At 43.7% G+C, this 16,409-nt stretch overlaps 1 protein-coding gene and 1 long non-coding RNA gene across 2 annotated transcripts; one reads left to right on the forward strand and one right to left on the reverse strand.

The window, feature by feature from the left end:
* Positions 1 to 323: 323 nt before the first annotated feature.
* LOC137472169 (uncharacterized) lies at positions 324 to 10,612 on the forward strand. The gene is made up of 2 exons (XR_010998045.1): positions 324 to 1,467; positions 2,644 to 10,612. It is a non-coding gene; the product is annotated as an uncharacterized lncRNA (long non-coding RNA).
* ING2 (inhibitor of growth family member 2) lies at positions 10,280 to 15,263 on the reverse strand. The gene is given in 3 exon segments (XM_068186996.1): positions 10,280 to 11,537; positions 14,717 to 15,041; positions 15,043 to 15,263. Coding segments are annotated over 3 exon segments (1,209 nt in total). The 5' UTR covers positions 15,256 to 15,263; the 3' UTR covers positions 10,280 to 10,866.
* Between the last annotated feature and the right edge of the window lie 1,146 nt (positions 15,264 to 16,409).

The following is a 16,409-nucleotide window of genomic DNA, read 5'->3' on the forward strand; positions in this document are numbered from 1 at the left end:
TAGATACATAGATAAATATATATACACATATCTCCCTATTTTCAGTCCAGCAAGTAGGTGTTACTTCTGTCCAGTATCTAGAATGTTGTCCCTGGGTAGTCGTATTCTGCAGCCACTGCCTGAATTGCCAGGTATCAAGAGAAACTTCCTCTCCCTGACCCAAGTTTTGATGCCCCAGGGAAATGACACCATTCCTCACATCCTATGCCTCTAAATGCTCCTCAGTTGTGGATCTGAATTTCTTTAGAAAGGGAAGGGTCAGCCCACATGGACTTTCTGCTGCTGGGGTAGCATAACCTTCACCACAGTTCAGTTCACTTTTGCCAAGGGAATGCTGTGAACATGGAGCAAGTGTCCCCCCAGCCAGCCACTGGCAACACTCAAAATGTGCCCCTAGGTAGGGAGAATCTGATGGCTCTGCTCCCTTCCTGTCCTGCTGACTGAGAGGAAGTACAACATCCTTCAAATTACTTTCTCAGAGAACTTCAAAGGGAAAAGGTTGGAAGAAAGAGAAATACCAAATTAAATTCTTCTGGAGCTTTACCTGGGCCTCCAAGGATATGTCACTGTCTTCCCACAGCTCAAGAACTCCCGATCCAATCCGTTTCCCTTGCCAGCAGGATCAGTTACAATTAAACCAATGTCAACACAGTTGTCTAGCCTGCCTTGTAGCATCTTTGTCACTGGAGATCTTTACTTTCCAAAGTAATATATTCCAGTGCTTCACTGTCACTAGGGTTGGACAGCTCATTTTTTTGTTTTGTTTTCTCCCTAGTGTCTTATTTAAACTTCCAGTGCTCCATCCAAGGGCCATTCATTATTGTCCTTTTCACTTAGACAGATTGTTCCTTTTCTCTTGAAAGCAAACTTTCACATTCCTGAGGATTCCTGACCTCAGTCCTCTCATTTCTAGGCTCTGTTCCATCATTAGAAGTCATTGTCATCTATATATTTTCTCTATCTTGTTTGTTTGAACGCCCTCCACTAAATAGCCTGTAATTACTCAACATCTGAAAACAGAATTCCTATTTATTCATCTCACAAGATTTGGTGGGGTTTTGCAGCTTTTTTTTGCTACAGCGCAAAATTAGCAACATGTTGATCTTAATCTCTTCACATCCTAGGGGTTTTTATCATTAATGATTGTACTATATTATTCATTGAAGTGCTGTTCCTTAACACTAGTATCAAATTAATATTAGATATGTCTATCTGACAAAAATTTAAAATTACTATTTTTCCTAAATTTTAAGTTTAAAAATTACTGCAGAATGAGCCAGATTTGTACTGCTTGACAATTACATATCATCAGGAGAACTGGGTTTGGAGTCATGATGGAAAATGGGTAAACTCCTTAATATGCTCCTCTTTTTTCCTACATGAATGCTACACTCCAGAACATCACATTCTTCTACAATATGACTTGGTCAAAAAGGAAAAATAAGGAAGCTGGCTAATGCTGATAAGGTAACTTCATGAAAGGCAAAGAATAAGGTAATAGATTTTGTGCTTCTGCTGATAAGTCAAGGATTAATAATGTTTGTAAAAATTACTTCAACTTATCTTTTTGAGCAAAATTACTCCCATGTCATTTTCATCCACTGACTTGCATCCCTTCACTATGATAAAACCATGGTCAGTCATTTTGCCAAGTTTTTGCTACTTTAAGTAATGACACAAATATATTAGTTTCTACTTATATGTTCTCATCTTCTAAACTGGAAATGAGCAGGAATGTTGGGCTCTCACTGATAAGGAGTTGCATTATTTATTTGAAATTAGACTTTGTTTTGTGTCATCTTTAGTAAGTAGTGCATGGGACTCTGGTTTTAGGTACAACTATTTGTGAATGACCCCCTCTTTTCCCTGCTGAAGTAGGTGATGATCATTCCACTCTGTACTAAAAATCTAAACATTGTGACACAAACAATACAGGGAGACTCTGGACTGAAGAAGGTACAAGCTTCCAACAAAATAAAGGGCTCTAGTGAAATTTACTGATAAATGCAGCCAGCCATCCCCAGCTCCCAGTGAGATTCCAGTAGAGGGTAACATGATTCCAGTGACTATCTTCATATCACAATAAGACTTAGAAGAAATGTAGTATTTTTAATGCATGAACAGCAATGAGGGGCAGCTGAGAGAAGTAATGCATGCCATTTATTTAGAGCTAGTGGAAGACCAGTCAACCATCTCATGATCTTGCCAAGCCTAACAGCTGACATGGTGCTCTCTGATGGGTTTTTAGGGTTTAAACGGAGAACTGCTTGAAATGATACACTGAAATAAAACTGTGGCAAAACTGTTATATAATCTATCTTAATAGAGTTGTTTATATCAGCACCACCTTCAACTGAAACTCACCAAATTCCATTAAAGATCTGCCTACATCATTCAAAAGCATGGCAGAAATTGCAGTATTTGCAAGCCTAGCTTTAGTTCAGGAGCTTGCAGCCAGTGTCTCTCCTTGGTTTTGCTATTCAAGGCAAAACCCCACAGTTTCAACATCTTCATGCATTCATGGCTTTTAAGTTATTTTTTAATAGAGCCAGTCTTTGAACAGAGACAAAAGCTGCTAGGTGCAGATTCCCTATTTTGCCAAGGCCACAATTTAAAATTTTACCTTAGTCTTATCTGTTACAGGCTATTGAATAGGAGATAAAGCACCTGATGAAGAACATGTCTGCACACCACCTTTGGAGAAAGGGGCAGAGTGAAGAGGCACAAGCTCTTAGAAGACAATACCAGTTAACGTAAGTGGGAAAGTAAAAGGTGTTTGAAAGCACAGTCAGCCTTAAGAACTTAGTTTCAGCTATAAAAAATTTGAATGGAAGAATGTCATTTCTATATTCATCACATAATTCCATTTAAAATCTGTGCCTAATTTAGTAAAAAGGAAAACTAGAACTGTATTTGGAGCACATTTTATGTATCTTTATATGCAGATTTACTTTGGCCCTAAAGCTCAAGGAGGAGCTTTACCACGTGGCAAGCATATTAACATGACTCTAACTCAATAACAACTTACTGAGTTTTTGGAATAAATTTCTGTCTCAAAGCTGTATTCCTAAAATAGGAGGAGATTTTTTTTCTTTTACTTCCTTCATCCAGCAACAGAATCGATGCAGGAATGTTTCTGGGTACTGTCAGGCCATTCCTCTTCTAAGGAACCTGCAAGATTTGAATTACAAGTTTTTAATTTCTTTTCAGTTAATTTAATTCTCATAAGTTTTAACAGCTTTTACAGTTAGCAGTTACTGAAGCTACAGTTCAGCTACTCTAGTACACTTCACAAAGTCAAACCTTTGAAATCTGTGGATGCTTTCTTCTCTGCTACTGCACCTCATGCCAGCAAGTACAGGTGAAAAGTCATTAAATACAAGACAGAGGGTTGTGAGCAAGAAATACTTTATTAAATATGAGACTTATGTCTGACCTGCTTCCCCCAAACCAATTTTGTCTCTGTGGCAACAGCCACAAGGGTGTGACAAAACATTTGGGATTTTTCCAAAAAAACCTTTATGTACTTAAAATGTCACTTTTCAAAAAAAATCATCTTTTGTTCTTAAGCAGGTTTCAAGAGTGCAGAGCATGTTTACAGGAAAGCAAGTCTTGTGGCTGTAAAGCTTCATCAGATAATGCAAAGACCCTCCCCACAGTGAGCACGGCCAAAAGTTGTACGGCAGAAGAGTGGACACATCTCTGTTAACTTACCTGGTCTGACAGTGCTTTGGGAAGGGGCATCTTTGGGAAGTCCATCTTCTGAAGTTGAGTCTAGAATACTCTGGTATGATAATCACTAAATCATCCAGAAGAACCGTTACAGTTTACTACAAATATTTTAATTGTGTAAGAGGGGAAAGACTCAAAATTATTCTTACCTTCTATTACTACATAAAATGCAATCATACTGTAGATGAATTTACCATGCTGGTGCATACTATCAGTAGATTGCAGATCACTGCACTGAAAGTCATAGCCAAAGTATGTATTTTAATGTAGAAAATCTCAATTGTCTGTTTTCATATCACTTCATCTATTATTCAACATTTCTAAGTTTTATGAAATTAATACAAATACTTCTTCACTGATGCAGAAATTCTGATGATCTGATACTCAGAAATACAAAATCATTTACCATACTTTAAAACCCTCTCAAAAGCCATGTAGTTGTGACATTATCTCTTGTGTCCCAGCTCTGCTGGTTAACTTTTACAACTCACTGTTTTCAACTGACAGTTGTTTGTCATCTCACACGCCCTTGGGGAAAAAACATATTTAGGTTTTTTTTTTAGACTTTACACCTATCTGTATTTGAGTATCTTCTTGTTATCTGTCACAGGATAAAAGCTTGTGATCCATTTGAACATCAGCATACAATTTATCCAGTTTATGAAGAAGTACATTGTACTGTGATCAAACTCCAGCTGCTGGAGGAAAAGGCAAAAGCAGTCCTACTTGCAGGCATCTAGAACTGATTATATTGGCACTGCTGCTTTCTCCAGTAAGAGGTGGCATGTTACCATTAAACATTTTCAATGCAAAGTTTCTACACAGGCAGTAATGTAGGAATGCAGTGGGCTGCAACTATAGTACATTTTTGAATGGAAGTAGTTCATATCTAGTACATATCTAATTTTGATATTATCTTGGTTATATTTGAGAAATTATGAGTGTTTTTTTTCTTTTTAAATAGAATATTAAGGACTTGAACGTTGCTATCTGATGAGGTCTAAAAGAGCCTTGGAATAATTCTGTCTGCCCAGCAGCAGCTGACTGGCTAGGGAGTATGCAAACCACCCCCTCTGCCCTGCTTTGTCCCTGCATGCAGGGTAGGATCGGTGATCCTGGTTACCAGTCCCTCCCTGTGTCAGCCACCAGGCTATCCAGGCTATTTTAATGGATCCAATAAAGCATCCCTCCAACAAAGGCATTCTTCAAGACCTGAAACATACGTAGTCCAGAGACGATAGGGTCAAAAATACTTAAAGAAAATGGAACTAAGTAAATAGCAGTACCAGATAATCTTCATGCAAATAGAAATTTGGGGGCTTGCATTGTTGTTGTTTACCACCGGTTCTGTTTACTCTAGACTTTTAATGTCCATTCATATTCATTCCTACCACTGATAACCTATGCATTGTCAAGCTCAAACAACAAGAAAGCATCTCCACACAAGTCTTGAGACTCTGCTTCTGTAGCACAACTGAAATACCTGTGGGCAAATGAATTCACAACCTCCATCCATTTCCCTTCCCTCTCCCTTAAAAATAAATGAGGAAGAAACAACCAAAACCAACAAAAAAAGCACACAAACCCCCAAACCAACCAAAAAAAACCCCCAAACTGAAAACAAAACAACCAAAAAAACAAACAAACCAACCCCCAAAAAACCCAAAAAGACTAAAACCCAAGAGCAACCAAGCAAACAAAAAAAACCCCTAAATACAAAAAATCCCAACCCAATACTGTTCCTCCACTGCCAGCAAATGCAACTATTGTGACAACTTCATGTTGTCCCTATCTGGGCTGTTGTCTCCCAGTTGAACCGTGCTGTATTCCTTACTGGAAGGTTACAGTCACAAGTAAATTGCAGTATTTCCCCCAAAAGTATGAAACAAGTTTACACATCTAAAATTTGTCAGATTCTTATTCATACTGCATATGCATCCAATTTGCCACCCACAAAAATCTCTGCCTCACAGATACCACAGAGGGACAAAATGAAGTTCGGGGTGGCATCTACAGGCCTTCCATTTCCTTGCCTGACTGGTGACCTGAATAAAACTTTTCAGTATTAGGTTTTTACAAGATGTAATTTATACTATGGCTGTCAGGAGTTAAGATAGTAGTTGCCATGGAGCTTTAATCTTTTTTTAGGTTTTAGTCAAAGGAAGCTGGAAATCAGTATGCTGGGTAGAACCCTGCTCAATAGAATTTTATTCAAATTGGGGCAGGATTTAATCCTAATTTTTCTGCTGAATGTTAGTATCAAGGGTTCTAGAATTCATTCTATTTTATTCTCTTTCTCAGGAGATGAAAGTTTTCTTCCCAGATTCTTAAACCACACTACATTCAACCCAAAAAATACCCAAGTTGCTTCCCCTCCATTCCTTCAACTATAAACTGTAACGTTCTTCTAATCTTCATGTGCACAGCTCATCACGACAGTGAAATTCATTCACAAGTTCTTTCATTTTCAGTGGAGGCATTCTGGAAGTATATGAAAGCAAAGCTTTAGGGAGGATTGATTTTTTTTTTTCTATGCATACACTAAGCACTAATCTCTACACTGGAAAACAGGCCTTTGAAACAGAAATTCCAGTTTGAATCTGTGTCTGCGCTACTTATAGCTTCCTTGATGTATATTTAAGAAAAAACCCCAAAAGCATACAATGCATGAAGTGCATCTCTGAGCAATACAAAATTGTCCATGCTAAAGCCAGTAATGCTCTGCTGGAACACAGGTGCAGCAGAAAAAAAATGCAATTCAGTTTACTACTCGCAGTTAAAAAAAAAAAAAAACCATGCACTTAAAACTGCACTTGCCATATACCAGGTAAATTAAAAGAATACAGATCTAGATGAAAAAAAATGAAGGATTTGTTAAAATGAGCTTTTAGAACGTTTACCCACCAAAAAATTAGAAAGGATTCAGATAAAATCTTAACTTGACCTTGAGACTTAGATTCAAAAGCAAATGACAGCTTTGCTTAATGAAAAATTTCCCAGAATTTGCACTAAATACAACTGTTTACTGCCCAGCTGAGGTGGCAATGCATAACCCTCAAGCTGTTCCAAAGACTGCAGAGTAATCAGAAAATTGTCACAGGAGAGAATTTCAAACTCCTTTCAACTCTTTCATGGCATGTATTATAAGAGGCATCATAATAGGAAAAAAAAATACATCTTTTCCCTTCCACAATATGTAAGTATGGGACTTGAACACTTGCACATTAACATCTGTTTCTACCACTGATAGCAAAATGTCTTACCTAACTAGCATTGGACAGAAAAACAATTGTGGGTTTGAGTGAAAGCCCTGCTCATCAGCTTCAGAGAATCAAATGCAAAGACCTGTGGTATATTTTTCAGTCTGAGTTGTCAATATCAAAGACTTGCAGAGCTACTGGAGATGAGACCTCTTAATAAAAGAAATACATACACAGACAGGACAGAGAAAGAAGTCCAAGCCCTTAACTTGCTGGTGTGGCCAAGTAGCTCATGTTCAGTATGAATTCAGACAAACCATAGCAGTTTCCTTAAAGCTGAAGTTAGCGACTTTCAAATGAAGAGTCTCCAAAGTTACAAAATGCCATCTTCTTTATAAAGGCCCATCTCAGCTCTAAAAGGATCCAAAACAAAATCCTCATATAAATTCAGGGAAGAAAAGGGCATTTCCCTTACCTCTATTCTGAACCAGTTTCAAGACCTGTCAGTATCACATTACCATTTCTGGATATGTAGATTAGTTAAAGCTTGGCAGTGAAATACAGTTAAAACTAGTTTAAATACAGAAGTATTATCATAGTGCTGCAGATACGAAGATGGCCCTACAATATGGATGGCAAGTATTAAACTTCTAGTTTTGCTTTCAAAACAGTATGCTTTATCTTATGTGTATTTGTGTTTTGCTTTAAAGCTTATTTCATCAAAATTAATCAAACCAGTCCACAGGACAGTGATCAAGAAACATTCTTGCTTCGATATAATTTCTGTTAAGTAGCATATGGGGACCTTTTACCGCTGATGAACTTGCATTGCTTCGAAACGGAAAGGCAAAAAGAACTTAGAACTGCACCATTTTTTCAAAAGCTACAAGAAAACAAGATGTAACTAGGCTGAATTAGAATGCAGCACTGATTTTCAAAAGAGAAACTGTGTAGTCACGTATACTACTATCAACTTCCAAAGTATGCATTGTCCTAATTTTTTTTTGTTTTGCAAGAAGATAGACTTACTTCATGAGACTCAATACATATCTTGAAGATGAACTGGTTTAACAGTATTTACTTTTCATTTTGACTTCACTAGTGAGGTTCATCCCTTTAAGAAAAGTAACTCAACATTAAGAAGCAACATAAGAATTCTCTACTTACCTTTCTGATTTCATAATAGCATCTTATGTGCATCTTTAGCAATTACCATTGATCTTCTGGGAATAGACAGAAACCCACAAAATTTAGGTTTGGTTAAAAAAAGTGGTGAAAGGCTAGATGCCAGATAACATCAGATCTGTTCTCATGTATGTCTTAAGAACAAATTAGCTAGAGCATTTAAAAGAAGTAATTGCAGAAGCACCTGGTATATTTGAGGCAAGCTGCTTATTTGCAGTATAAACTGAACTATTGCAACATTTGAGCAATTTCATGTATTAAGCCAAGCAAGTGCCATTTCTCCAGCACTATCTTCGCTGGAATCCTTGAGAATTCCTATTCACTACTAGAAGAGTTATTAGCATAAAAGAAAGTATCCCTGCATTAAAGATATTTATCTGGACCACTTTCAAGATCTAAAATTTCCTTTCTATAACACCCCAACATACACTTCCTACTTCAGCAATTATTTCAGATGAATTATATAAGGCTCCCAGATTTCCTCTCTGCATGGGAAAGAAGTATTCTTGATTTAGCCGATAAATCAGTAACATTATTAGTTACAATTTCACTTGTACTTTGTTCTGCGACTTAATTAAGCAATGTTTGTTTTGTAAAACTTGGGAGCATGTCCATTTTAGGTAAACATTAGATGATCATATAGTACTCAGCCCAAGGCTTCCAATCAATCTTTTCAAGAAGGAAATTTGAGAATCCTTAAACCATAACAAATAACAAAAGGAGTCAAATGTTCAGAAGACAACTTACTGCCACTTATCTCCAACACCGGTCTGATCATTTTTCATCAATAGCCATGATCCAGCCCCTCAACTCTATTTTTGCAACCTGAGATCAGCCAGTAGGCCTGGAAAGCAAGGTAGGCACAAGGTTTACCCTCTATCCTATCCTACTGATGGTCAGAGCCCTTACAGGAGTTTCCTGCAGGAGCTGTTTACTCACTGTGGTACGGGTCTCCATACTGGAGCACTACTCCACTTCATAAAGCTACAATTTTAGAGCAAAAATTCAAACCTCTGCCTTTCCACTCCCCTGGTACATGTTAACAACTTGTAAATGCTCAATCCTACTGTGGAATCAGATCATACCTGAGGAAATGGGCTTGGTTATGTTACTTACCTTATAATACTGAGCATGCTGTGCATCAATTTGTGCCATCTGGTCTGAGAGCACCGAGGCTTTGTGCCCTGCACAGTCCACCCTCAAGCCCCGGGTGGCACGGCCCTCTAGCGGAGATGCAGGAAGGAGTTCTGATGGCATTCATCCATCCCAGCTTGCTTTTGCTCATCTGCCTGCCTTCTGGGCTGCTCTCAACTCCACAAAATTGCCTTCTAATCGGGCTTGGCCAGAGCTGGTGTCACTTTTCCCTCTGTACTATCAAGAGAAACCTTAGCAGCAAGGGACAGAGACCTACAGGGACTTCTGAGCACCTGCAGCCCACCCTCAGGTAACCCCAAAGCCAGCCCTGCAGAGCTGCTGCCTGCCTTGCCAAGCCCACCCCAATTCCAGTCTCAAGAGCACTGCTGAGCAGGAACCCTAGGACTGAGCTCTGGTACCCCACTCACTTCTCCATTAGCATCTCCCATTGCAAAAGAGCAGCAACAGCTGTTTTCATCTTTTTTTCACCTCCTTTAAGGCATGGGGATGAGGAAGTTCACTTTTAACTACCACCCAAGTCATGTTTAGATACTACCAGCATACTTCAGGATGATGCTCTTACATCATCTGTCAGAAACCTGCTGTGATTTGTCTATCAGCTCTGTGTGTTTTGTTTTTTTTAATTATCTATCAACTTTTTATTGAAAGCTTTTGCCTTCAGGCTTTTTAGGTAGTAGTCCAAGAATGTTGGTGCTGTGCCTAAACCCAGGTTTGGCCACATGCACACACAAATCCTACTTAAGGAAGGGCAAAGTTTACACCCCAGAGAATACCAGTCATGTTTCAGCTCTCTACAGATGGACTAGAATAGAGATTCCATCACATTTCCAGTTCCTGTTCCCTGAAATGTTAATATCCCCTCCTCTCAAGGGATCCTTCTACCACTTCAAGGCTTATAGAGACACCATGTTAAATGATAAAGACCATATCAGGATGCTTGACAAAACCTATTATCAAAAACTGAGTATACACCATAGTTATATCATACCCAAAAACTGACTCCCAAGTATAGTCACAAAGACAAGAGTTTAATGTTGGCAAAAAAGAAAAGTTAAAGTTAGTGGTGTTTTCTTCCTTGCAATAACATACTGAAAGTCACTGGAGAGGTCTGCTTATAGCTCGGAAGACTTTTACAGTTACAGCTGAATTCAAAACCCCTAACTCCAAACGTGTGATGTTAACACAAAAACTGAAAATATAAAACCTGGGATAAAGAACAAACTCAGTTTTTAAGATGCTAGCAGAGATGTGAGGCCTTTCAACCCCTTTACCATAACATGAGAAGTTCTTCAGTATCTTTCCCACCACCATTATTTCAGGATTCACAAGGTTCTTTAAAATACTAATGGGGTAAATGGAAACCAAGCGCCATCTGCTTGTAATGTCTTCTGTGAAAGGTCTGAAGCCACCCTGTTTCAATTATTTGGTTATTCAGTGCAGAAAGTTAAAGATCACAGAAGGCATAATAGTTTTTAATATTAATATTATAGATTAAAAATTATTGCATAGTCTTATGCATTTCCTAAAACAATGTTCTCTGGAAATGAAATATTTTAATATAAAAGGAGCAACTCTTTAAAACAAATTGTTTTCACTACCTTGATCTCCTATCTTTTTTTGATTTGTCAGTACATTTGTCCATTGTTTTCTCATTGTCTCCTCTGCACTTGGGGCAATACCATTTCCCCTTTGGTTTGTACGTGAGTCCAACACAGGAAAAGTGGAACCACTCAATAGGGCACTGTTCATTGTCACATCCTATCATTTCACCATAAGACACTTGGTTGCATAAGCAGTAAGTTGGTTCATTGGGATCAATTGCAAATTCTACAGGTGAAACCTCTCTCTCCTGTTTGGCTTTGGAGCGTTTTTTCTTCTTGGAAGACTTGGATCTTTTCTCTTTAGGTGGCTGGTCATCGCAGTCATCGATGCCATTTGCTATGTGGCACAGGTCGCGGCTTTCGCTGGTTCGCTGGCGACGAGGTCTACGGGAGGATCTCTCTGGCTGGCAGGACTCTATCTTGGCCTTTTCTAGAGGCTTTTCATTCTCAGACAGGTCTTGAAAACACTGAGAGTGTGTTTCCATTTGGCGGGCTCTGTTCTCTACCAGTTCTAGCATCTGAGTAACTATCTGAATTTTTTCGTCTCCAAGTTCTTGACTGTTGATTAATGCACGCTGAAGATGCTGCTGCAAGCGTTTCTTCTGCACAGGATCGTTTTCTGACTTGTATTTTTCATAGACATCATCTATTTCTTTTAACGCTTCTATAAAATAAAGATAATCATAGGAATAATTACACAAGATGGAACATGCTCAAGAAAACAGAAATATATTTCTAACTGATGAGAAATAGTATAAATCTTCATTGGTAAAAGGATAGCAAAAGAGAGGGGACACAATAGTTGTTGAGGCATGGATAATCCAGATCCTCCTTCCATCTGAAACAGGATGAGTTTTCGCTTAAGAGTCCTTACCACAACAATTCCAAAACTCAGCCAGCAAACCAAAGCAATCACTTATTTTATCACACAAAGAATCCTGAAATTCATAGAATTGTCATATATCATTATATATAACATTCCAGAATTAGTTTATCCAGGTCCTCTGCCTTCCCCTCTTAAGCATCTTAAGGTTTGGCATTACATTTTCAAGTAAAGATAGTTATAAAAGGAATATGACAAGTGAAGTTACATAATAGCAAATTTACAATCAGAATGAAAATCAACTTACACCCCTCAAAATACTTTGCCTATTATCAAAACAAATTACAGCAAGCTGCATTTTAAATCGAGGTTGAACTTTTCAGAATAGGTGACCTTCTCTTTAGTGCATCATAGGATATTTTTAAGCAACTAGTAAATGAGTGGCTCACACTTTGATTCTCAAGCTTTCCCTCTTCCAAGTCACGCAAAATAACTGCATGAGTTGCTGTGAATCTTTCACTAAATTTAGTTCTAAGCAGCAAGTTTAATGAACCCGAATATGAGATCAGTAAATGTCTTATAAATCAGTCTTAGTCTTGTACTCTGCTGTTCTACATTGCTGGATTTTAAAATTATTTTTTCCAAGCCAAATGTTACACTAGATCTACACATAAAGGACAGAGAAACTCCAAACAGGGAAGGAAATAATTAGAAGAGCTGACAGTGGAACTTGATGTACAGTGTTAGGTACAGTATTGGTTCAATCAGAACTTAGGATTTTATTTGAACAGGTAAGGGACTTTCTAAATGGTATTAAACTATTTACTTCTAAAACACAAGTTAAGCAGTACAATCTACCTCTTCCTAAAGATCTGCATTTAAATAATTTGCTTTCATTTTAAAAGAACTTGTCTGCACTGTTATGAAATAATTCAAGCTTGTTATCACAACATCATTCCTAGTGGTATTTTTTTTTCCTGCTGATATCTTGGAACAGTAGCTTAAGCATGACCAACTGCTTTTTACTATAAATTCTGAAACCTGTATGACAACAGGAGCCAACTGCATTTTGTTCTGTTCCAGATTTTCACTAAGGTAAGATAAAAATCACTCCTCTGGCCTGTCCAGTAACTCAACCTGTATTTTCTGTATTTTAACATCAGCATTCCAGCTACCATTTAAACCGTAAGCTTTGTTTCCCTGTACCTTCAGCTGCATCCCTTGCCTGTTGCCCTGACAAGAGAAATAAAATTTTTAAAAATCTTACTCTCAGCTCCTGAGAAGCATGGAGTAGAGTACTTTGTGTGCTGTTGAACAAGCAAGGCATAACCAGAGTACAATATTGTACAACCACACTATCTCCCACCCAGACTTCTTTTATTTAGAGGCAGGAGTGTAGGTACAGATGGATTAGATGGATTTCCTACACCGGGAATGCCCTACCCAGAACCGTTCACAAACAGGAGCTGTTGGCTCATTCACCCTGGGACAGAGAACAACATTCACCCTACATCGCTTATTGCCTGGATGCAGCCTGTGACCACAGCTGAACTTTACACGGATCAACACCCACTAAAGAGAGCACAGACGTTTTAGACTGACAGAGAGTACCAAAGTTTACCAAACTTCTTGTGAATCCCCAAAGATCCGACAAGGCATTCATACACCCTAATAAACAGCTCTGAAACCTCTGTTAAAAAAAAAAAAAAAAAAAAGCAAGAAAACCCCCAAAAAACCACACCAAAACCAAAACAGAACAAAAAACCCACAAACAAAAAAACTCTAACCCAAACCAGGGCCAAGTGTTCATTACAGATAATCTGATTAAGTTTGGTGGAGCTAATAAAAGCTAAAATGATTTGTTTTCTAAGCACAAGAGTGACTCTTTCCCTCCTCCACAGACCATCACCACCTTTAAAATTAGCTGAAATAATACGGCATTGCTTTTGCATTTTCAGGCTTGGGTCTAAAATCTTTTTATCCCATTTTTAGGGTTTTGAAGATTTTTTGTTATTGTTTTTTTAAAACAGTTGAAGGCTTTGGTTAAAATTAGCAACAAATTTCTTATATGGCTCAGTATTGGTGGCTGGATAAATACACAGTAATAAAGAGCCTAAAGAAAATATTTAACTTTTAAAGTCTGATGATTGCTGGCTCGTCAGCATGGATCGGGAGGTAAAGAGCCGGCCTTGACTAGGAATTCAAAATGCTGCAGGCAAGTCTATGCCGTTTAAACTTTTAAAATGCCAGCCAACTTACAAAAGCCTGTTCTTGTGTGTTTTCTTGGGTAATTAGAAAGATAATTGAAAAGAATCCCTTCCCAACAGCTGCCTCCTGAGGTGGTCCTTCAGCGTCTAAGAGGCCTTGACGGTGCCCATGGTCCCCTCCTGCCCACGCCGAAGGAGGGAGATGCGGCTCCAGCGCCGACTCCACGCGATCAAATTCCTGCCTCGTGGCAGGGGCCGCCCGGCAGCTGCCGGGCCCCGCTGTGCCCCGCAAACTCCGCGGGGCGCACGGTCTTTAATCGGCACTGAACTTGCCTCCCGAAGGAGCCGTGCCTTCGGATGAGGTTCACGGCAACTTCCCGCTCCTCAGCCTCCCTCCACGAGCCAAGGGAACGCCGCCGGCGCTTCATGCGTCCCCGCCCCCACCGCGCGTGCGGTCTGCCGCGGGACGCCGCCCCCCGGCTCCGCGGGGCGGCCGGCTGCCGGACCCCACCTCCGGCGGCACCGCCGCCGGTTCGGGCAGCAGGGCTGCCCGGCGGGGCGGAAGCGACCCCAGACGGCGGGGCCGGGGCCTAGCGCCGGGCAGCGCGGCCCCGCCGGCCCCGAGGTGGGGCGGCCTTCCCCGGGATCGACCGGGTGCCGAGAGCCCCGCGCCCCCGCAGGCTCAGCCCCGCGGGGCTCCGGCAGGGATTCACCCCGGCCCCGGCTCCGCGGCGCCGGGCGCATGTGCGGCGGGTGGAGGCCGTCCCCTTTCCCCTCTTTCCCCGCCGCCCGGTGCCCCGCGGCGGCGCCCACCTTGGCACTGCGTGTCCATCTCCCGCAGCAGCGAGGCGTTGCGCTGGATGTCCAGCGGCAGAGACTCCACGCACTCCAGGTAGTCCTGCACGTAGAGCGAGAGCAGCCGGGCCCGCTCCCCGCCCGGCGCCGCCGGCCCCGCCACCAGCTGTGGCCCCGCCAGCATCATCCCCCCGCGCCAGCAGCACATCCGCCGCTGCCGCGCCGCCCGCACCGGGCGCGGGGTCCTTGCAGCGGCCCCGCTCCCTTCTCCGTCTTCTCCTCCTGCCGCCGCCCCGTTGCTCTCGGGCGACCGCGCCCGGGGGGGGCGGTGAGCGCGGGCCGGGCCGGTCCGGGCCGGGCGGGTGCGACCGCCCCTCCGCGGGGTCCCGCGGGTCGCGCGCCCCTTCGCGCGGTGCCACCGCCGGAGCGAAACCCCCGCTCGGCGCCCCCGCCCCTCCGCGCAGCGCGCATGCGCGAGGCCCTGCCCTTATAAGGCGCGGCCGGCGGCGCTGCCAGGGGTTCGCATTCTCCCGCCTTCGCCAGGCGCGCGCTCCCATTGGCCGGGGGCGCGCGCGGGGGCGGAGCCTCCCGTAAAGGCTCCTCCGCCGCTTGCGCGCGGCGCGGGGGCGGAGCCTCCCGTAAAGGCGCCTCCGCCGCTGGCGCGCGGCGCGGCGCGGGGGCGGAGCTTCGCGTAAAGGCGCCTCCGCCGCTTGCGCGCGGCGCGGCGCGGGGGCGGAGCTTCGCGTAAAGGCGCCTCTGCCGCTTCCGCGCGGGGGCGGAGCCTTCCGTAAGGGCGCCTCCGCCGCTTGCGCGCGGCGCGGCGCGGGGGCGGAGCTTCGCGTAAAGGCGCCTCTGCCGCTTCCGCGCGGCGGCGGAGCCTTCCGTAAAGGCGCCTCCGCCGCTTGCGCGCGGCGCGGCGCGGGGGCGGAGCTTCGCGTAAAGGCGCCTCTGCCGCTTCCGCGCGGGGGCGGAGCCTTCCGTAAGGGCGCCTCCGCCGCTTGCGCGCGGCGCGGCGCGGGGGCGGAGCTTCGCGTAAAGGCGCCTCTGCCGCTTCCGCGCGGCGGCGGAGCCTTCCGTAAAGGCGCCTCCGCCGCTTGCGCGCGGCGCGGCGCGGGGGCGGAGCTTCGCGTAAAGGCGCCTCCGCCGCTGGCGCGCGGCGCGGCGCGGCGCGGCGCGGCGCGGCGCGGCGCGGCGCGGCGCGGCGCGGCGCGGCGCGGCGCGGCGCGGCGCGGCGCGGCGCGGCGCGGCGCGGCGCGGCGCGGCGCGGCGCGGCGCGGCGCGGCGCGGCGCGGCGCGGCGCGGCGCGGCGCGGCGCGGCGCGGCGCGGCGCGGCGCGGCGCGGCGCGGCGCGGCGCGGCGCGGCGCGGCGCGGCGCGGCGCGGCGCGGCGCGGCGCGGCGCGGCGCGGCGCGCGGGCTGGGCTGCTCCTGCCCCGCTGCGGGAGCCGCCTGGTTTGTCTTTAAAGAGCAAAGAGGATTTGGGATGAACTGTTGTTTAGGGGAAGCCGAGTGACACTTTTATCCTGAGAAATCATTTCAAGAGTGTTTTTAATAAGGCATCAATGAACTTCCGCCTTCAAAACCCACTCGCCAAACAGCACATCTCAAAAATTTGACACAGTGTCCATGTCTTTCCCATGCCCGTTGCAGAATTTGTTTCAAATGTTTGCCACAACAATTATAGTAGGAAACAAAAATTATACTTTTTTACTA

This window comes from Anomalospiza imberbis, chromosome 4 (assembly GCF_031753505.1).
Source record: "Anomalospiza imberbis isolate Cuckoo-Finch-1a 21T00152 chromosome 4, ASM3175350v1, whole genome shotgun sequence".
NCBI lineage: Eukaryota > Metazoa > Chordata > Aves > Passeriformes > Viduidae > Anomalospiza > Anomalospiza imberbis.